The sequence below is a fragment of the Arvicanthis niloticus genome, chromosome 6, assembly GCF_011762505.2.
Source record: "Arvicanthis niloticus isolate mArvNil1 chromosome 6, mArvNil1.pat.X, whole genome shotgun sequence".
In the NCBI taxonomy this organism is placed as follows: Eukaryota; Metazoa; Chordata; class Mammalia; order Rodentia; family Muridae; genus Arvicanthis; species Arvicanthis niloticus.
In genome coordinates, this window is record NC_047663.1 from 24,584,591 (window position 1) to 24,607,059 (window position 22,469).

Consider the following 22,469-nt stretch of genomic DNA (forward strand, 5'->3'; position numbering starts at 1 on the left):
AAAGAAAAACAAACGGCTCAGACTGCAAAGATGGTAGATGGTGAGAGAGACGCATGAGTCCAGCGCTTTCCTTTTCACATGGTCCTCCATGTTCCCAGGCCCAGGAACAGATCCGTGTCCCCAGTGCAGATGGTCAATTCCTTCACCTCCCACTCTGTTGACTGGTGTCACACAGACCCTCCAGTGTGGCACCATCGCAAAGCTGCTGTCCATTGGCTTTGTTAGCTTTACCCTGCTGGCGCCTAACTTAGCAGCACAGCAGAGGAAGCCTTGAGGGCACCCCTGCCTGGTCTGGGCACAGGCACAAAACCAGTAATCCCAACCCACAGGAGGCTGAGTTTGAAGGATTAGCAGGGGTTTGAGGCCAGCCTGGGTTAACCTCCTTCAAGCTGGTGTGATGAGCAGTGAGTTCTAGAAAACAGGTCCAGCTGTGCCCCGAGGCTCCACCAGCTGCCTGCCTGTGGGCTGGACAAGTGGTGCCAAGAGACAAGGAGTTAAGAGTCTCCCGAAGACAGACAGACAGACAGACAGACAGACAGACGGATGAGTGGTCCGTAGCTAGATAAGATGGTGAGCTTTGATCAGCATGGCTTCTCCAAACCTTAGTAACTCCACCTCCATAAGAATAGCCCCTTCTTTGTCTAGGAGTGGGGGCTCACACCTAAAATTCCAACACCCAGGAGGCTGAGGCAGGAGAATTCCATCTCGAACTACATAGGGAATTCCAGACCAGCCAAGGATACAGTGAGACCCCGGCTCAAAAAAAAAAAAAAACAACAAAAACAAAAAAGAGAAGCCAACAACCAAAGCGGCAGTCCCACAAAAGCAGCTCCTCCGCTTTTTGACAATCCGGTGGTGAGGACTGACACACACACGGCCTGTCCCTCAGTGAGAAGCTCAGAGAATGCTCCAGCAGCCCACAGCAGACCCTGGATAGTTAGGAGCCTCCACGTCTGTGTGTAAAGAGCAGAGCAGCCTACAACCAGCAAGGCCAACCTTGATGACCCTGCACACAGGCACGGGTAGTAGGGCTGGCTGGCTGCCTTTTGATATCAGCCCCACCCTTACAGGGATCACATTCCAGAAGAAGAAAAAAACAAAGCTGAGGTGGAGCTCTTGTGAGCTCCCAAGGGCAAGGGGGTTGGGTTTCTCCTGGCAGTAGGATGCAGAAAGAAAAAAAGGGCTGGGCAGTGGTGGCGCATGCCTTTAATCCCAGCACTTGGGAGGCAGAGACAGGCAGATTTCTGACTTTCGAGGCCAGCCTGGTCTACAGAGTGAGTTCCAGGACAGCCAGGGCTACTCAGAGAAACCCTGTCTCGAAAAACCAAAAAAAAAAAAAAAAAAAAAAAAAAAAAAAGAAAGAAAGAAAAGAAAAGAAAAAGAAAAAAAGGAGAGTAGGAAGAAGAGCAAGAAGAAGAAGAAGAGGAAGAAGAGGTAGAGGAGGAGAAGGAGAAGGAGAGCTCTTGCCTGGCCCAGGCATCTGACCCTCTGAACCCTCGCCCTGCCTGCTGGACCATTCCATCCGTCATTTGGAGTCATCTGGGGCAGCTTTCACAGGAACTGCTAAGGGACAAGCAGCTGCCTATGCTGTGGAACACACTGGAGGGCTACACACACTCAAGGCACACACTCATGTGTGGGAGTGAAAAGACCAGAGCCCAGATATGGCAACCTCCCTCAATAACGCCTTGAACTCTTTAGGACTCGCTCTCCAAGCAGGGACAGGGAGGGAACTGATCCCAAACCGGCCCTTGGAATTGCACCAAAGACCAGAAAGGAGCAGTAACCACACCACTTTTAGGTGTGGCACTGGGAACTATTGTGCTTCTTAAGGAGAGGGAGACTGTTCCCCCGCTTCAGGTAGTTGATAGAAGACCATAAAGTGGTGTCGCCTGCAATCCAGGTCACTGGGAAGATGGAGCCGTAAGGAGGAGGGATTCAATGCTGATCTCTGATTTTTTCCTCCTAAGATTTTTTTATGTTTAATTATATGTAGGTGCATGTTTCCATGAGGTTATGCACGTGAACACATGTGAGCGCAGATGCCGGGAGGCCTGAGGCTTTAGATCCCCCAGAGCTGGAGTTACAAACGTTGTTAATGACATGAGTTCTGAGCTGTCTTCCAGCCTCCAAGGCAATTTCTTAAAAGGGTTATGTGACATTATCATCTCAGAACAAACAAACAAAAACACCTCAAGCAGTCCTGCAAGGATCTGTGAGGAGCAAGCCCTTGTGGCCCAGGTGGCACTAACCTAGGCACCTTGCCAACTCACTGTAAATTCCCCCACTGTATTCTCTCACTTAATCCTTTAATCCTGGCTGAGGCAGGCCAGGCTGGTTCCTGGCAGGCTCTCTGGGCTTCAGAGCACCTAGGACAGTGCAGCTCAGCTTCAGTGCAGCTGCAGTCTTCCTCTCTGAGCCAGGGCATATGATGTCTGTCCCCTTCTCTATTGTAGGAGCCCGTGCCACTTAGGAAAGCCAAGCTAAAGAGATGGGAGGATGGGGCCCCTCACACCGCTCTCCCTCCAAGAGAGCCTAAAGGTCTTGAGACACAGTCACAGAGGACAGGCTGTGTAACACAGACTGGTATGTTTTTTTGGTTGGCTCCAAGCCCTTCTGTGTAAGGTGTGAAGGGGATGGCAGGCAAGGGACAGAGCAGCAGGCTCTAGGATCCCTAGCAGAGTCAAACAGATGTCCACACCTCTCCAACCAACTTCAGGTAGAAAAGATGCCCTCCCCGACCTCTGCAGAAGTCAGGAAGTGTGAAGTAACTGAGCCAGGGCGGGGGCGGGGAGACAGGCCAGCCTGCGATTTCAGCACCCACAGGCCTTACAAGAGACCACAAGTGCCCTGGCCCAATTCAGTTACACGACCCCCTCCCCTTCCACCAGCTCCAGAGTGCTGGGCTCTCACCTGACTCTGCAGCTCGCTCTGTTGCTTGAGGCGGAGGTTTTCCGGAGTGTCGGCCACCATGGTGAAAGACTGCTTGGGGTAGTGTCTGTGGGACAGAGAGTGGATCAGGCGTCACTCAGGGCAAAGACAAGGAATTGAGCTTCTCTAATCGCTGGGCAGCCCCTGCGTGCTTGCCAGTGCTGAAGGCCATCAGGGCTTCTCAGGCACAGCCTAGACCAGCGGAGAGGGCAAGACACAGCAAGTCTGAGTAGCTGCCTGGCAGACAGAGCTGTCCTAGCCCACGGGGTGGGGGGGTGGCTTCTGGGGATTGCAGATCACTTGCTTCAGATAATTCATGCTTTGGAGCCCCCCACAGAGGATCCTAGGAACAGGCTACCCAGGAAAGCCAGCCTAGTCAGACATGCAGATGGGTACAGGGTCAAAGCTGAGACTTCTGGCAGTAGAGATCAAACACACAAAGGAGCACGAGGGACCCAAGACTGAAGGAAAAGTAGACTAAAATACTCAGGAGGCTTCCTGTCATTGTGATAAGAAAATAATGCATGTACAGGATGGTGGTGGCATGTGCCTTTAATCTTAGCCCTCAGGAGACGGAGGCAGATGGATCAGTGGGTTTGAGGCTAGCCTGGTCTACAGAGTTCATTCCAGGACAGCCAGGAAACCAGAGAAACCCTGAAACCAAGAAAAACAAAAGAGAAAGACAAAGGGATCACTGTGTCCAATATGGTCCAACTCACAGGTAGGTAGGAAGATCTGCTCGTGGCCAGTCATCCTTAAGTGACAGAAAAGAGCAGCTAGTGTTGTCCTGTGCTAAGGGCTACTTCTGTGACTTAGTTATCAAACTGGCAGTCACCTTACCACAGTGTTGTTACCATCTCCCTTTGACAGACAGGAGAACAAACACGCCAGAGAGGACAAATGATCTGGTCAAAACACAGATCGGAATTCTGACCCGTAGAAGAAGCTGGCCTAGAGGTGGCCCAGAATCTAGCCTGCAGAGACTTGAAGGATGTCATCCTTACTGCACAGAAAGGTAAACTCTGTCACTCAGGTCTCTGAGGTCCTGTTCTCATCACATGGGCTCTCTTCCTGATTCTCCATGAGTGGAGAGACGTATGACCATTTGTGCACTGAATCACCCACGCTTCCAGAAAGGCAGTTGAAGGTCAACAAACACTTGAGTTAACAAACGTCACACCAGGTACTGAAGTTGATTAGGACCAGGGAGCTCTTCAGCCCTTGTGTCCCCCTGAGGTCCTCAGGTAAATCAGCCAGAGGACTGCCAGGTCTGTGTTTAGTGCTAGAATGGCTGGGGTCCACAAGACCTTCATCTACCTCAGGGACCTGGTGGGTGGCTTCTCAAGCAGACATTGTATTGAAAAGCCTGATCTGACCATGTTTAGTTCCAGGTAGCTGCACCCATCATAGCTGTGACCAGTGCAAGTCCCCTGACTCACAGATTCACAGGCACCAGATAAGAAAAGGATGGCCCCGATGGCCCTTTTTCCAAGTATGACCCATGCTGGCTGGCCATCAAGCCCACAGGATGTCATGACTGCCACCTGCACCACTCTGTGAATGTATTACAGTCCTCTGAGCCACCTAGAGTGGAACAGACTCAACCAAAGAAGGTGTGACCAGAAGGGACAAAGTGATGGGCTCTTTCTAGGTGACCAACTTCACCTCCATGGTGATGTCATTGTCTTAGGCCTAGGCGATGCCAATGTGAGTTCTGGCCATCCCAGTACCAGATAAACAGCTCCCTAAAGCAAACACGGTGCCTGCACACAGCTGGCAGCAGAAATGAACATGAATGGAGACAAGCAAAGGCAAGGTCCCACCCCCAGAGCTGGCCTGGTGCCCTGCAGCTCAGGAGCCCTTCCAAAATTCCTGCTCCCATCCAGGGCAGGAAGGATTAAGGTAGACTCCGCTCCTAGAGACAAGAAATGAACAGAAGGAGTGGAAAAAAAGATCTCTAGAAGAGCTGGCTGGTCCTGAGATGCTAGGAGACAGAGCTTCAGAAAGGACCCTTTATACAAGCGGGGCCCACTCTGAAGGGAAGTGGAACACAAACCAGGGTGAACTGGATATCTGTCAATAGAGATGCACACAGCAGAAGCAAGGGATACAGGCAGCTCTGGCCACGTGTACAGAGCCAAGTCATTGCATTGGACAGGGTGAAGGCAGCCTAAAGAGCTGAAGACAGGAACTCAAAAAGTATCCATCTACAGAAGCCATCTACAAACCCTGGAGAGATTGTTCTCATTTGGCTTCATATGTAGACTTAAGGCAGAAAGCCATCTCCATTGGCTCCGAGACAGCCAGACACGTGCATCAGACTGCCACGCCCTCTCCCCGGGTCTTCAGCTCCTGCACACAGAACAGCGGCTGCCTCAGAGTGATTACTACAAAGGTGTGTCCTCCACATTGACAAGCATTTCCTGGATACAGAGCTGGCAGCTCAGGAGCCTCTGCGTTCACACTTCCTCCCCTGGCCCTGGCCCTGTCACACCCTGTTCCCCAGAAGATCCCAGGCACCAGATGCTTCAGATGGAATTGGGGGGGGGGGACTTCACCTCTTTGCAGCCACCATTGTCTTCTCAACCCCTTAGAACAGGAATGTTAATGGGGGGAGGGGCAGCCTAGATGTGGACTCTAGAGTGCTAGGACTGGGGAAGGAATTTAATCCTGTATCAGTAGGATTAAAGACACGCCATCGAAAACCACTACACCCAACCCCAGGCAGAGGAAGGGCACCACAAGGACTACATGACTCCTGATGGGTCAGCCCAGTACCACACACACACACACACACAGCCCCCAACCCTGGGTGAGACATCCCTGCCTTTCCCTTCTCCTGCTAGCTGCTGTGCTTCAGGTTCCCATGGCAACCTCATCCTCAGCTCCAGGCAGGAGAGCAGAGAAAGGGAGAGAGGAAGGAGGGAGAGAGAGGTCTATGGGGTATGGGGGCAGGGGAAGACAGACTACAAGAGTATCCTCCACCAAGGAGATGCCCAAGGGGCCTGGGCTGGTTTCTTGTAGACAGCTGTGCTCAGATTTGTTTCTAGAAGGCAGGATACCACAGCATCGGTGCTGTTCCCCTCCCCCAACAGGGTGGTCTTTGAAGAGGACTCCAGGTGATCCTGCAGAAACCAATGCTCAGAATTTGATCTTCCTCTGCCCTCTCAGACCCCAGGTTGAAGCCATGCCTTCACTTTCGGATTTAGGGGGCAGGGATGGGGGTGTGCAACAGGAACACATCAGTGTAGCTTTGGAAACAGTTGGGACCACCCACCCTCCATCCCAGCCATATCTTCTTCAGACTCTCAAAGAAACAAAATGAGGGGACAGTGTAAATAAGGAGCAGAGATAGAGCTGAGTTCACGGAGAACAGCTGCTCTTTGTCCCTTCCTGGGCTAGCCTCTTACAGCTGTTCTTTGTCCCTTCATGGGCTAGCCTCTTATTAATAATCATTCCCAGAGAGTGTGATACCTTCACTAGGGGCCTCATTATAGACTAGTCTTTGCCAATGATAGTTCTGGAAGGAGGGGGGAAGTGGAGACATAGAGAGGCCAATAGGAGAGAAAGCTGGGTGGGAAGGAAGGGACAAGGAAGCTACCTGGCATTAGGAAGGTGAAAGCAGGAAGACCCTGTGGTGGCCAGAAGGGCAGCTGCTGGGGAAACCCCACACACAGGCTCACTGCTCAACTCCTCTATAGGCTGTCAGTGTACAACCTCTCCCCAAACACCCCACAGGCTCTAGGCTGGAAAAGGCAGCATTACCAGGGCATCGATTTTGCATATAGGGAACCTGAGGCTTGGATTCAAGGATAGAGACTTTGCTCAGTGCACTTTACCCTGCCCCACAGCTGCCTGGCCAGATGAGGGCATTCGGACCTGTTGGGGCAGATGGGATCTGGTCCAAGTCCAGCTTCCAGGAAGGTATACTTGGCAGAGCCACAGCCAAACAAAAGTCCTTCATCCTTGAAGCCCAGCCTGACCTCTGAAACCCTTGAGAGGACAATGGCCTAAGGGATCAAGAGAAGCAGCCTCCATCCCAGAAGATAAGCTAACCCCAGGGCCTGAGCTACACTGTTTTATAGCAGGAAGACTTTTATGAAGCAGCTGGTGGAACAGTGTGCTCAGGAGCTGTATCCTGGGGCAGAACAAGGACAGGCTCACAGATGCTGAAGGCCCAGCTGCTCCTTTTTGTAGGGAACATTACCCCTTCCAGGCTGGGACCTCTTGGAAAAAAAACAAAAAAACCACAGCTTTGTGTTCAAAGAGGAATAAAAATACATCAGCAAAAATAAGAAGCTGTTGGTTTTGCCAAAAGGAAGGGGGTGAAGAAAAAAAGCCCAAACGTCCTGTCTCTGTTAGAGCCCTGGCTCCCCAAAGTCCCTGCTAGGAACACTGCCCACAGGCAGGCGAGAGAGTGCAGGCTCCGTTAGTCTTGATTCCTACCAGTCCTGCTCAGGCCTTCAGGACTAAAGTGGCAGGGATGGGGGGTGGGGGGAATGGGGGGGGAAGGAGGCATTGTTTGACCAGATGGGCAAAAATGAGCAGTCCAAAAGACTAAGTGTAGACTGGAGGAAGAACTTACCAGCCCTTAGGCTTTGCAGACAAAATGAAAAACCATGACATTTTATTTCTTTTTGTTCAATTCACTAACAACTTTAAACAATGTCCACACTTTTTCCCTGTTGGCAATATTTGAAAAGATTCTGCCAAGCTAAATAAGACATGGAAATATTGGGCCTCGATTTTCTTATCAATAAATAGGGCCCTCTCGTAGGACAGAAGTGATCCCCAAAATTCCTTGAGGCCCTGACATGTCTACGTGGCTGAGACAGGAGGTATTGGATGACACTCTGGCTGCCTGTTTTTGCTTGCCTCCTTTACCCCAATATACCACAGACACGCCCCCACATCTGTGCTGCTTTCACCTCCCTGAGACATTTGATTCAATTTCTCCAGTAAGAAGCAGAGAATTTGGGGGAGGTAGACAAGCCTGAGATTCCACAAATGCTCGCTCCACCCAGGACTGCAGCAAGGCCAACCAGATCTACATACATAGCAAGGCCCTCTGTGCCTCGAGGTAGCACAAAGGGCAACCTTGATCAACCAGTCCTGGTGGCACACACCTATCATCTCAGCACTTGGAAGTGGAGGCAGGAGGATCAGCAGTTCAAGGTCAGGCAAAGGAGCGAGATGACTCAGCTTGAGAACAGGAGTTCAAACTTCAGAACTACGGTGGAGAAAGAGAGAACCTGACTTTACCTGTATTGCATGCACACCTTGGCTGTGACTGCCTGGATTCACACTGACCTCTCCCTCTCTCCCCCTTCACACATACACAATAAAAAAAAACTAAGTTCAACATCATCCTTGGCTACATAGTGAGTTTAAGACCAGTCCTGGACCAGACAGTGGTGGTGCACGCCTTTAATTCCAGCACTTGGGAGGTAGAGGCAGGTGGATATCTGAGTTCAAGGCCACCCTGGTCTACAGAGTGAGTTCCAGGACAGCCAGAGCTACACAGAGAAACCCTGTCTTGAAACAAACAAACAGACACACACCAGTCCTGGCTACCTTACACTGTTTCACAGTAAAACAAAACCAAACAAATTTCAGTTGGGATCAGTATGCTAGAATATAGTGACACACTGACTAGACCCTACTACTCCCAGTTATGGCCCCAGAAATGGGTACATTCACAGTCCCCAGCAGAAAGAACGTTTTCACCCTTCCCAACTCAGCCCCTTAGCCCACAGATCATGAAAACTGAATCAGGAACTCAGATGCCTCTTGTCAGTCTGAAAAGAAAAGGCGCTACTGAGTCCCCTCCTCCTTCCCCAGATAGTTCCTCTAGCCCAGTTGTCTGCAGGTCCCCAAGGCAGTTTGTCCCCATCTCCATCCCAACCCCAGCCCTGAGCACCACACTCTGTGATTGTTTGCAGGATCCCAGTGAGTTTTCATGAATCAGGGCTCAGATGATCCAATTTGCACAATAACCCAGGACATAAGTATTTGCCTAGCCAACAGATTGGGCCCACCTCACCCACCTGAAAGCAGCCAAAAGAAGAGGTGAGGGGGTGGATAGGTGGTGGATGGGTGGGAGACTTTGGCCTAGTGTGCAGGTAAGTGTGTGGCCCCGGCCTTACATCAGAGAGCTGACCATAAGGAATCTACAGGAAGCTAATGGGAGCCCAGTAGGTCCCCAGGTGAGGATGAGGCCACTCCAGGCATACGGAATTGCATGCCTGTGGTTCACAGCACCAGATGGGCTGGCTGCCAGCCCTAGCCTGTGCTCACGGCCCGGACTCCTCCCCACACATGTCTGGTCCAAGGAGAGAAACAGAAGCCTTTCACTGTTCACTTTCTAGAATTCTGGAAAGACTGACAGAATGGCTGGCTCTCACTCCTTCCTCCTCCACAAGAGCCTAGCTGCCCTCAGGCTCAGACACTGGCCAGAAACAGGCAGCACACACAAGTTCCCTGAACACCACAGTCACACTCTGTGGGTGGCCTTAGAGCCCTGGAAAAATGCCAGGAGATGTCACCTGGCTCTGTATGTCCCTCCTCAGTCAGGCTTAGCCCTGTGGAGTGGAGCAGTGCTCACTCAGCAGGAGGAGGCCTGGCCTGGGGCCCACAAGCACAGCTGAGGTTGGAAGGAGTCTGGGGTGCAGGGGGAGCTATTCCTCAGAAGCCCCAAGATCCAGGAACCCTAATGCCACTGGAAACTAGAGCCAGAGACAGCTGGAAACAGGAGGGAATGAAGTTTGACACAGGGCCTGGCACATAGCAGGGATTCTGGTCTAGGGCAGGGAAAACCCAAGTTCAGGCAGGTGCAGAGGCCACATAGCTGCATTCGGCTTCAGAGGAGGAACTCAACAGACAGCACCAAGGACAAAGCCACCAGGGAGCATCCGCTGAGGCCAAGAGGCTGCAGCAGCTGGAATGAAGCACAGCTGAGACACCAGCGTGTGCTTCACACACACACACACACACACACACACACACACACACACACACACATGCAGCCTCCACCCCAACCACCACAACCACAACCCAATGCTCGTCCTTCCCAACACCCACTGGGTCAAAGGTCAAGGTCACCTGGATAGGGTTGAAATTAGGGTCTATAAAAATGGCCGAAGAGGCAAAGGGAGAAGGAAAGAGAGCTGATGATTCTCCAAGCAGGGAAGACTTCATCTCCTGCTTCGCCCAGACCCCCCAACTGCTGCATGTCCCCTCTTCCATTTGCTTCTAGTCTCTCCAAGAAGACTAAGCTTGAACCAGAGCTAAGGGAATTCTGACAGAAAACATTCTCTCTCCAACTTCCGATGCTCACTGGTTAATAAGCTGACTGGAGAAGCGAGCAAAGGAGGCCCAGCCTGAAGATGCCCAAAGGAGACCGACAGAGCAGCCTGGAGTACTCCAGCACCCAAAGGGTTAAGTGTCTAGGGTTTGTTTTTTTTTTTTTGTTTTTTGTTTTTTTTCTGAACCTCACCCCACTCTCCAAAGTGGGTGGGGGGAGGAAGTGGCAGAGAATCAGGGTTTGTGTGAGCCCTTAAGAATTCAAAGAATGTCCCATTTCCCTTGGGGCTGGACTGGCTTCGGGTTGGGGTGGGGAGGCAGAAGAGCCATGGAAATCAGAATTAAGGGACCAAAAAAAAAAGCAGCTATGGCCCTTCCTCTACTCTAAACTGCCTGAGACAGGTCCTTCAGAAGGAACAATTGCTGCCTCCTGGGTTTGGGATAGTATCAGAAATCAGGTTTCCAGCACCTGAAAGATGTTGGTATGTATCAGAGGGCAGGCACCAGCAAGTGTCTAGTAAATGGTCCAACCTCCAAAGAGATGGGGCCATGACAGCTAGCCTTCAAAGAATCTCCAGTGTCCCTTCCTGGTAAACTCTGGCTAAATAGAATAAAATTGGGAGACCAGCTGGTCATGGTGAAGCAAGTCCGTAAACCCAGAAATCTAGAGTTCACACGGAGGTTGTACTTGCTACTGAGTCCCCTTGGAAATGGAGTTTCAGCTCTCTCTGAAACTGCAGGAGACTCATCTCCTGGATGGTGTTCCTCTAGGGTAGGAGACAACAGCCTCTCTACCCAAGCCCTGCTTCCAGCTGGCCAGAACAGAACCTAAGGTAGCAACTCTCAGGATAATGGTCAGACAGTGTCTGTAGTCTCTTTTTGAGGCAGAAAAGGAGCTGGCTCAGAGGTTAAGAACACTGGCTGCTTTTGCAGAGGACCTGGGTTCAGCTGGCAGCACCTACATCTAGGCTCACAACCACCTATAACTCCAGTTACAAGGGATCTGATGCCCTTCTTCTGGTATTCATGAATACCAGGCACACAAGTGGTACCCATACACACACACACATACATAAGACATTCATACACCTAAAATAAAATAAATGAATAAATCTGTTTTGTATTCTAAAAAGAAAGAGAAGAGAAGGAAACAAGAGGTATCTAGAACCTTCTAGAAGAGACAGTGGAAAAGAGTCACCAAATGAGAAGAGGGCCAAGGGGAGAGTCTCACTCCCAAGCCTGGATGCTTTGCAGCAGGCACAGAACAGGTCTCTTAGTCCCTATTGTGTGTGCCCCTTGCACAACTGTGCAGTGAACACAGCAGACTGACTACATCATCAGAGGCTGTCCACAAACCAGCCTCACATTGGCCTTGTGATCTTGAGAAAGGCTCCCCTCCCTTTCGCAAGCCTGTTCTCTCATCTGTAAAATGGGAACAGTGAGAGCCCTCTGCTATGATGGGACAATTTGATCACAATCTATCAAGCAGGGTGTGCAAATGCTCCAATGTCACCTTGGGCTATCAGAGGGGGAAAGAACTGGGGAGGGAAGTCGGGTGCCCCCAACAGTAAATACTGTGTCCCCCTGAGACTCACGCATTGCAGTAAGGCTTCTTCTCATAACCCTTGTAGTTCTTCATGTTCAGGGTCATCTTGCAGGTCTCGCAGTGAAAGCATGCTTTATGCCAGAACTGAGTGGAGACAGACAGAAAACAAGGATTAGCCGACGGGGCTTCCCTAGGAATTGGTATCCAAGTTCTCCACCTAGATCCCACGCCAAGGCTGTAAGAACACCTGGGGAATAGGTCCATTTCAGGTCACATGCTCTGACAGCCAATGACACAGCCTTCCCCTCCCCATGTCCTACCAGACAGTTATTTAGCTGGCCAGGAGTCTGATCTGAGAGTAAAGGGGGGAAGAACCCACTTAAGAAGGAGGTAGCAGGCCCCAGAAAAGTCAGCTCCACCTCCCCAGACCACTCCAGCCCAGAAGTGGAGGGGCCTCATTGCTCATGCAAAGCGGCACTCTGTTGCTAAGCAGCACATGGAAAGAGCCGGGTCCTTCTGCCACCAAGCCTGCAGAAGACAGCCTCGCCCCTGGTACACAGGCCCAGACCAGGGTACATTTAACGACCCCTCTAAATGCCTATGACTCTCTGCTTCCCTACACAGTGTTCCTCTAGCTCAGTCGGTTCCCATTTCTCAAGAGACCAGGGATTAGAAGAACAGGTGCGTGCCCCAGCCACACCCATATCCGGTCTAGTCCCATCTCTCCCACCCACAGCTGGATAAGGGGGGGAGACACCCGTAAAGGCAATAGAGCTCTGTTTCAAAGCCCTGCAGCTAGACTACAGGTGTGTCCATATCACAACCCCACCCAGAGAGCTAAAGATGACCTTGGCCTCAGCCGGCCAGCACCGAGCCTGGGAGTCTGATTCTACTTCCTGTCTACGGACTGTAGAATAATGCCTATCCTCTCAGGAGGACTGTTAAAGATTCATGAGAAATCCTCTGCACCGCCCCCCTCCCCCTGGAAAGCACCTGGCACCTCCATGCAGGTGCTGGAGGCAGTCACCCAACCCAGCTTGAGCTACAATATGCCTATCTAGGAGGACTGAAGGATGACTCTATAAACTCGGTGTTCTAAAACTCAGCCATCGAGACTAATCCAAGGGGTTGATGGAGGGACAGAGAAACCATATGAGCTAATTCCATTCCAAAAATCTAGGCTGACTGGATGTCTCTGACTGCTTGTACCTGCCTGCTTCTCAGCAGACAACAGAGACACTTCTGACCCCCAAAAGAGGTAGCTAGAGGCCAGAGAGGGGCCCAGGGGAGACCTGAGAAAGTGCTTGATAGAGCAAGAAGTAGGATTGATTCCCAGCCATTTGTCAAGGAACTCCCCCAAAGTGATTTTTTTAAAAAACATGTTTGCAAAACTAAGAGAGCTTCAGACACACATGGAAGACAGGCCAGAAGACAGGAAGCTGAGACACTGGAACTCTAAACCAGACACCAGGTCTATTTCTGGGGGCAAACGCCCTCCAATGGGACATTTTTCCTATCAAGGAGACCCAAAAGAAAAAAAAAAAAAAGTCTAACAGGGAATGTTAACAGTGTGAGGGAGGAAACCACTCTTTGGGAAGAAAGCCAGCTGTAAGTCTGGAAGTAAAGGGTTGACTGGTCCGAGCTTGACCCCACCCCCACCTGGACCCATCCTAGAGCCATCACCCCCACCCTCACCCCCAGTAACTTCCAGAAAATCCTTACTGTTTGGGGATGGCATATAACCCCAACATCTAACTAAGCCCCCAGAAGAAAACAGGGTGGTCCTTTCCCCATAGATTCCCCTGACTGGGAGGCATTGGCAGATTGCCCCAACTCTGTCACCAGCCAGTCTGCAGCCTCTGCCTGCATGCCCCTGCCTGGGCCCCTGCCTCCCCCACCCCCGCAGGGGCCTGCCAGGAAAAACATTCTGCAGAATCCAGACCATGACCCACTTTCACGCACACATTCACAGGAATACACTGTCCTAGGGCTAGGAACCTCCAAGGCCGCCTCCTGATTGACTCTGGATCAGGAAAGAGATAGCCAGGCCCTCACCCTCCAGCCAAGCCACGTGGAGATAGTGGGTAGTAGTGTATACAGACTTCAACACACCACACTTGAGGCTGACCCCAAGAGTTTGTTCCTGTTAGCAGTTTACCCTCAGGGATCCTTCGGGATCCAGTGTTTTCAATGTGATACATCAGTCTGGGACAGAGAAGGATGGTCATCAGTCAAGGGCAGAATAACGGAAACCAGAATGGGTTGTGGAGCTGCTGGGAATTGAGCAAAGGAGGTCTCTGTATCTGAATAGAGGGGCCACAACTATTATCTCTACCCACCCACCCTGAGGAATCCAAGAGAGCCAGGAGGCCACATTTCCAGGTTGTCAGGAAACGGTCATTTATTAAGTGGTGCCTGTGAACCAACTCCAGGATAAGAGGAACTTCATCCTGTCTCTGTCAGATCAGGGAAGGATCCTGCTAAGAGAAGAAAATAATACTATCCCAAGAGGGTCTGTCTGCCTTCTTCCCCTGACCCTACGAGCTTTGGTTCACAGCAAGAGTGAGTGGCCCTGCTTACAAGGTCCAGGACAGGAATGCACTCCTAGGACTTGTGACTGAGGAAGCAAACCACACCCAAAGACATGCAGCTCAAATTCCCTAGTCACAGGTCAAGCTGCTCAGTCAGACCCCAGGTACTAGAAGACAAACACCCTTCCTTCACCTGCCTGAAATACACTTTGGAAGACGGATGCTGCAGAAAGACAAACAAGCCAGTGGAGACAGAAGCTCCACAAAGATCCGACTCACTTGAGCCAGCCCCTGTGGCTCCACAACTCTAGGGAGAGGAGCTGCATTCCGGTCTCTGTACCTACAGCCTGTCATCTGCTCCCTAGGGTGGCAGTGACTCAGGGCTGGAGTATGGGACACCTCCCTTCCGATAGCCTAGAGTCAGGGTTTGTCCCTTCTTTAAGGTCAACCCCAGCACCACCCTGACCCACGTTATCAACCTAACTCAGGGCCTCCAGCTTAGAAAGGCCAAGTAGCTCCCACACTTCCACAATTCCTCTCTAGTAACCTGAAGCTCCCCAGAGCTATAGGCCTCGAGATCCCAGACCCAACACATTCCTCCAGACAGGATGAGGAAGGGTGGGACACCGCTCCCCACCACTACCCTCACAAGGAGTTTCATTATGTAATTCTGCCTGGCCTAGAAATACACTATTTGTGTAGCCCAGGCTACTGGCCTCAAACTCCAAGATTCCTGCCTCTTCCTCCCAAATGTTGGGGTTAAAGATATATAGCACCATGCTGCCTGAGTAGGATCCACTTTTGGAAAAGACTGTATAAATTAAAAAAAAAAAAATTATATATATATATATATTTGGCAAATATTCCAGCAGGAAACCTAAACAACCAGAATTTTAGAAGCTGGGACAGTAGCTTAGTTGATAAAGGGCTTTGCCTAATAGGCAAGGACAAAACCCTGGGTTCAATCCTCAGCAAGGTAAAACTGGCTGAGGTAGCTCATCCGTCACAGCAGCACTTGGGAAGCGGAAGTAAGAGATAATCAGGAATTCAAAATAACTTGGGCTAGACACTGTTTCAAAAAAATTAAAAAAAAAAAAAAACCACTTTGTAAGTCATAGTGACATATGACTATAATCCCAGCACTGAGGAAGCTGAGGTAGTAGGAGGATTTTAAAAAAAGAAAGATAAAACTTGGCTAAAAGGAGGGGGCTATTCCCACCCATCAGACTCCTGTTCCAGGCAGGCATATTCCCAACCAAAGTCAGGGACTGCGTACGGCCAGAGTGTAGCCCAATATTACAAAGTTGGAACTTACTTAAAATATTTTAAGAAAAAAAAAATTTTTTTTTTTGGCAATTTGAGCCATGTGATTGTATATTTCTCTATAGAGAACTTTGTAGATGACAATGTCATGCCCCAGTGTCAAAAGGCTGTATACACTGGCTTATAGGGCTCGTAGATTACTGGAGCTATCCCTTCTGGACTGTGAGGCTGGCCAGCTCAGTACACTGGAGTAAGTAATAACTTAATATGAATGGGCGGTCCTGAAGTGATTACAGGGTATTCTAAACTTTTAACAACAACAAAAACCCGAGGGTGGGAGTTGGGGGGGCAGGTTGGAGCACTGGGACAGATCAGTGGTTAAGAGAAAAAGCCTCTCTTCCACAGGATCCTGGTTCCATTCCCAGAAGCCACATGGTGGTTCTCAGTATTTTGTAACTCCAGTCCCAGGCGATCCAACACTTCTTCTGGCCTCCTCAGATACCAGGCACACACATGGCGCACAGACATACATGTAGGCAAACATCCATACATATAAAATAAAACAAACAACAACGATAACAAAAATGTTATTCCCAGCTACACGGACTTTGTTCCCTTGAGGGAAAAGAGTACGTCCACAGAGCCATTCAGGACAGGAGGCCCTCTGCAACTGGACATTCCAAAGCAACTGGCCATGGACCAAGCCACTAGGCTTCCTGACCGTCTCCACCTGTTTTTAGAAGCTGAGGGAGAAAAGGAGAGAAAGATGTGGCAAGATTCTCAACAGTGCAGGTCACTGGATACAAAGTAAGTGTTCAATAAATATTTGTTAAATGAATGAGGTCACCCTGTTTCTCTTTCCTGTTCTAATCCCAGAAACTCTCTAGGGAAACAAACCTCAACCTCCTTCCTCAAACACTGTCATCAGCACTGCATATTTATCCAGCAGGCAGAGCACGCTGGTACTATGGATTGGGGACAGAGTGGCCTTCACTGGTGACAAGGTTTACCCACTTATGCCTTTGAGAGATAAGGCTCAGGCAGGAGAAAAGACTGAATCTTAAGAACAGCTTACATTCTAGCCATGCTGCAGGCTGCATGCCATAGGGGATTGCAGGGAATCAGGCCAGTCTAAGATGATTCTCCTTGACTGAGGAGAAGCCTTAGAAAGTTGGGTAGCAACCATGCCTATGGGATTAAACTTTACCCACACCCAGGTTTCTGCCCAGCATTCTCCAAGGTTCCAGTTATAACTTCCTATTGCCTGTAGGGCATGGAAGGAAGAGACAGAATACCTGGATTTTCCAGCCTGGGGGTGGGGGTGGGGGGTGGAGGGGGAAGGCAGATGTCTCTCCTGGGCCACTTCCGCTAGGGGGAGTTCTAAAACCAGAAAGAAATCACCCACTCCCACTTCCCAGGGCAACCCAGACCTGAATATCCTCTTCTAGCGGGGAGGAATTATCACAGAAAATCCCCACCCCCTCCCCCGTGACACATAGCACTGAAGGTCTTTACAAGGAGAGTGGTTGAAGTGCTGGACAGAAAAGAGATGAAAGACCAGCCTCGACCACAGTCCCTGCACTGTCCACCTCTAAGGCAATGACATCATCCATACCCATCTGGTGACAGACAGGGAATACTGAGGCCCAGAACCATTCATAAAGTTGATGGGCAGCCCTGGAACTAGGACCAAGACTCCCGCTCCCAAAGCTAGCAATGCTTCCATCATTCATTGCCCCTCCCCATTCATTACTGGGAACCATACGGGGAGCCCACTTGTTGGCCCAGGGTGCTGCAAATGCAGGGGTCAAAATATCTGATCCCTGGGACAACAATGACCCTCAAGTAAGAACAAGGTTTCTTTTTAGGGGGTTGGGGGGTGTCTCCATCTAGGAGTGCCAATCACAAGTCCTACCCTCCAGAGGCTGGTACAGTGACTGGGCAGAACAGCACCTTTCTTTAAGCTCCTCCTAGCCTGGTACCCAGCCAAGCCCCATGTCTCTTTCCTCAGGAAAAAGTTCAAATGTTTCAAAACCACAAGTCCCCACCTCCTGACCTGGACCGGGGCGGAGGGTGTGTGGGGGGCGGGGGTGTCCAAAGGTTCCTAAGAAGGAAGTAACCCTAGCCGGGAAAGGAGAGACAAAGTATCCAAAGTATTCATTTCCAACAAAATTAGATGGCCCCTTTCAGGCGCCTGCCTATGACCAATTCAGCCATCAAGGTGGGAGTAGGTAAACTCAGACCCAGCTTGGAGAGCTGGGTACAAAATCTATGAGGAACCAAAAGGCTTCCTTGCAGAGGAGACACAGAGAAGAGACGGGTTGCCTTACACTTTAGGGGGTTCACAGCAGGGCAGGAGGGTCCCACCTCAAACTGTGCCGGAAACACCTAGATCTACTCTTCAGTCCCCCTTGCAAAAGTGTAATGGCAAACAGATGATCGGGTCCAGCTTGGTCCGGGGGATGCGTAAGAGCCCCAGAGGCCAGCTAATTTCCAAAAGGTTACTCTCTCCCTCCTCTTAAAAAACTCCTTTTCCTCTGCTTCCCCAGAACTCGGCCAATCCCACCCTCCAACGGAGAAAACAGCTCTGAAAAGTTAGCTCTTTGTTCTCTAAGCCGGTCTCCAGGCTGAGCACAATTTCAGATCTCCGAGAAGCGTCCTCCCCACTCCCCACCCCGCCCAGCTCCGACTGGGCAGCCCAGCACCCGGAGTGGGTTGCAATTTGAATTGGGGGTTGGGAAAGCTATGAAGGAGGTCTACGGGTTCCCCAACCATAAAACCAGCAAGGAGGGGACCAGCAGGTCTTCAAAAGAGGGGGTCTCGCAATGAGATTCCCGTGTTGCCCCTAAATCCCTTTCACCACAATTGACACTCGCTGAACGAAGGACTCGACGCAGCTTACAAGCCAGGAAGCCAAGCTACCCGCAGCCCAAGCCGGGCGGGTAGCGCCGGCCCCAGCCTCCGCCCCGCCCCCGCCGCCCCCTCCCCCAGCGCCCCGCGCTTCCGCCTACTTGGCGCTGGCCGCCGCGGGGAAAGGGAGCGGCCGTCTCCTCTCGCACTCCCGGCTTAGGGGGCGGGACTGCACCTCTAACCTCCTGCACACACCCGGGGGAACCTGGTTCCCTGCTGCCCTCCCGCCCTTCCAGCCCTCCCAACCCCGATGCACAGAGCCCACCCTTCTCCAGCGGTGGCTGCCCACCACCTCGCCCTGGACCTCCCAGGTTCCAGCCTGGGATCTGTCCCCACACCCCAAGTCGCCTCCCGCCTTCCTTCTCTGCTCTGAGGATCGCAGGGAAGAGCCCGCAAAGACCCAGCCCCTCTTTCCTCCCCGGATTGCGAGCTGCACTGGCACTGGCTAGCTCGCGGCTCCGGGTACTCGAGCTCACCTTATCCAGACAGTTCACCTTCTCCGTGGGGTACACGATCTTGCCGCACCGGGCACAGTTAGGGTTCATGGTTCCGGGGAAAGACTGGGGCGGGGACGCCCGTGATAGCGCGCGTTCCCTTTTCCTTAGGCGAGCTGGTGGGAGGCGGCGGCTGCAACTGTGCAGGCGACGGCGACTGGAACTGGGGAACTGGCCTCCGCCTCCGCCCTCCTTCCCCTAATAAACACAGTGGGGAGGAGGGGCTGCACTGGCTGGGGCGGGGACGCGCCTCGGGCGCGGAAAGAGGCGCGCGCGACCAGGCGCGCTCCCCGGGCGACGTGGGGCTGCGTGGGGGCGGGTTCCAGGGAGGACTGCGGGACGGGGGTGCTGGAGCCCCTAAGCTCTCGGGGTGCACATGTCCCTGGGCTCCCCGATCGAGGATGGGCCCGGGCCATGACCCTTCCCGCGCTGGAGGAACAGACGCGACTGTGGCAGAGCCCGATTTCCCACGAGAGGTCAACCCCACGCACCCGACGAGGGTGGGGATAGTACAGATTCTCCAGACTCGGGGACTTTCCTTAAACCCGTGGGTCCCCAGCGTCAACCTACGGGGAAACCACCCCCTGGCCCGCCCCGTCCCCCAGCTAGCTCTCTTCCCGCCCACATCCTCTCCCAGGTTGGTACCTGTCCCCTTCCCTTTGGACTCAACACCTCCGGACCTTCACCCTCCCCGCGCCTCTGCCCTGCTGCTTTCCAGCGGGTTCTTCGGATCTGGGCACCCTCTGCTTTCAGCTTGGCCGCCTTTGCTCTTTTATTCTTTTCTCTTGCTTTTATTCTACCTGTGTAGCAGCGCCAACAGCTTCTTAATACTGAAAAGAGATTGCTTCAAGCTGCGTGGCGGCGCGGGGGTATAGCTCAGTGGTAGAGCATTTGACTGCAGATCAAGAGGTCCCTGGTTCAAATCCGGGTGCCCCCTCAGAGTCTTTTCCTCATTTCAATGACAATAAAAATACATTTCACTACAAATGTGATCTTGACTGGACCCTGAGTTAGAACAGGTAAAAATATAAAATCCACTCCTCATTTTAACAATCTGAACAGAAAAGCCTTCGTTTTGCCTCGTACCAAGCAGAAGTTGAGCGACCTCATTTGACTGGCGCCAGATTTCTGCACATGGTACCCTTGTGAATTTGAATTGGATGGTTCCACACTTTGGGTTCGGAAGCCAAGGTTACTCCCCAGGTTGACATTGTGTGTCCCATGAGGGGTAAGGATGGGAAGGAAAAAAAAAAAAAAAGGAAATTCGTGGACTTAGCCCTTCTCCAACCTAAGCTTTCTTTTTTCTTTTTCTTTCATTCTGTGTTCTTTATTATTCTGTATTCTTCACTCGCTTCCTTGTTGCTTGGTGACTTAAAAGCGCTTCGAGAACGTGAAACCCGCCGATAAGCATTCATTTGCCCCCTTCGGTGCAAAGAACAAGACCCCGAAGCCAAGCAATATAAAGTAATGCAGTGGTGTTCACACTTGTGCGTGTTCTAGAGTGACCTAGAGGTCTCGTTAAAACATCCCCAGTTTTCGAGTGTATAGATCCCGAGGAAGGCCTTGGCAGTTAGCTCTTCGGCGGATTTTTCAGGTAAATATTTCAGGGACCCAAGGACCGCTCTTTGAGGACCACTGGAATGTTACCACAACGCTATGAAGTTTCAAATCTTCGACAGGGGGCAGGTAGCTAGCCGCTGAGTGTGTATGGCTTTAGGGTATCTGGTGTGGAAGAAGTCTCTTAAGAATGAACAAGGAAGCAAGGGCGGCCCCCTCAGCTAGGTTTTGCCCCAAAAAAGGAAAAGAGACAGAGAGAGGCATGCTGCCTGGGTCAGGGTGTGGCTGTGATATTTTAAACACGGAATCTGGTTGTGTCATCCCGGGACCCCAGGGGAATATTCTCATGCATTCCCTCCCAGTTCCCATTACTGTTCTCTGCTGGGCGGAACAAGGAAGGGAACAGAGCAGAGCTTCAGGGCAAAGCACAGAAATTCCGGAGTAGCGAGTCTCCATTTCCAGGCGCTAGGCCTTGAACTTGTACTTTCTCAGGTCTCAACTTCTCAGAGAAGCCACTCGTTTTTATATCTTTAGACCGTGTCTTTTTTCCCCCCCATACACAGCGTCATCTAGCCCAAGATGGCCTCAATTTTGACAGCTAGGCCAAGGCTAATCTTAAACTCTCTTGGACTCTGATCCTCCTGCCTCCTCCCAAGTGCTAAGATTAACAGGCATGTAATAAAACACCTGGCTGTAACATATCTTAAAACAGGCAAGTTTATAAACATTGTTTCTGGATTCATCCTTAGTTTTTTAGGTCGGGATACATACAAACTAGGTAAAAAGTGTCCCTTAATCCTTCCCTCACTTGCTGTTTTGTCACCAGAGATAGCTCCTTACTCCTTCCTGGATGCTGATTCTGGAGCAATCAAATGGGGAAAACTGGGAGGAGAGAGTTTGGATTTGGAAATAATTGAGTGAAGAAACGTGAATTTTCTCAAAGGAAAAACATGCACCCAAGGGGGCACCCGGATTTGAACCGGGGACCTCTTGATCTGCAGTCAAATGCTCTACCACTGAGCTATACCCCCTCTGCTGGTAGGAGGCTACAAAATTCTTTTACATAACCTGTTTACTTTTCACTGAAAATTGGTCATTCATTTAAAGCGAATAGTGTTTTGCTAAATTACGTTGAATTTAAATAATAAAAAGACATACATTTAAAACAAGAAAGTCGCCAACAATTTGAAACTGTGAATTTAAGTTACAAATTTGCAAAACTGTCCCCTGCTCTCTCCAGACTCAATTCCCATCTCAATCTGAACCACTTCAGTCAGAACATCCACTAAGAGGCATCCCTGGCATACAAACTGTCGCAGTTTTCCTCTGTAATTCATAAAGCACTATGTCACCCCATCAAGAGGCAGCACAAACTTTCAACAAAAACATAGATTCTGGCTCACTATGAGTTTAGTGTCCTAGAGGCAGGCTAGAAATAAAGGCACCAGTGAATTAACAAGTAAATATTCAGTAGTGAAAGTGAGAAACACATACATACATACATACATACATACATACATACATACATACAAACATACAAACAAAATGATTGAGGCGGTGCCTGGGAGGAGTACTTAGCACTCAGGTGGACTGAGACGTAAAGTTAAGAGATCAAGGCTAGCGGCTAGATAGCAAAACCCTGCCAATACGTGAATATACTAAAAGCAAGATTTTTAGGAAAGTACCACAGAGGCATTTCAAGTTGGATAGACATGGAAGGACAGGGACCTAGGCTGACATCCAACTCAGAGAGATTGGCCTCTGTCCCTCGAGTGAGTGCTGGGATTAAAGCATGCACCACCATCACTGAGCTATTATGCACTTTCCCTTCCTTCCTTCCTTCCTTCCTTCCTTCCTTCCTTCCTTCCTTCCTTCTCATCCACTCCTCTTCGTTACAATGTTTGGAAACAGTCTCCCTAGTTAGCCACCAAGGCC

General features: G+C 50.8%; 1 protein-coding gene and 2 non-coding genes across 3 annotated transcripts in view; 1 reads left to right on the top strand and 2 right to left on the bottom strand.

Moving 5' to 3' along the window:
* Lasp1 (LIM and SH3 protein 1) overlaps positions 1-19,179 on the bottom strand; it is a 38,866-nt gene extending 19,687 nt beyond the window's left edge. Inside the window, exons 1-3 of the mRNA XM_034504547.2 lie at positions 18,960-19,179; positions 11,829-11,923; positions 2,914-2,998 (exon numbers count right to left, since the gene is read on the bottom strand). Coding sequence (XP_034360438.1) covers positions 2,914-2,998; positions 11,829-11,923; positions 18,960-19,028 — 249 coding nt within the window. The 5' untranslated portion in view covers positions 19,029-19,179. The remainder of the gene's footprint in view (positions 1-2,913; positions 2,999-11,828; positions 11,924-18,959) is intronic.
* A 663-nt stretch (positions 19,180-19,842) lies between these two features.
* Positions 19,843-19,914, top strand: Trnac-gca (transfer RNA cysteine (anticodon GCA)). The gene has a single exon. It is a non-coding gene; the product is annotated as a tRNA-Cys (tRNA).
* Positions 19,915-21,493: 1,579 nt separating this feature from the next.
* Trnac-gca (transfer RNA cysteine (anticodon GCA)) lies at positions 21,494-21,565 on the bottom strand. The gene has a single exon. It is a non-coding gene; the product is annotated as a tRNA-Cys (tRNA).
* Between the last annotated feature and the right edge of the window lie 904 nt (positions 21,566-22,469).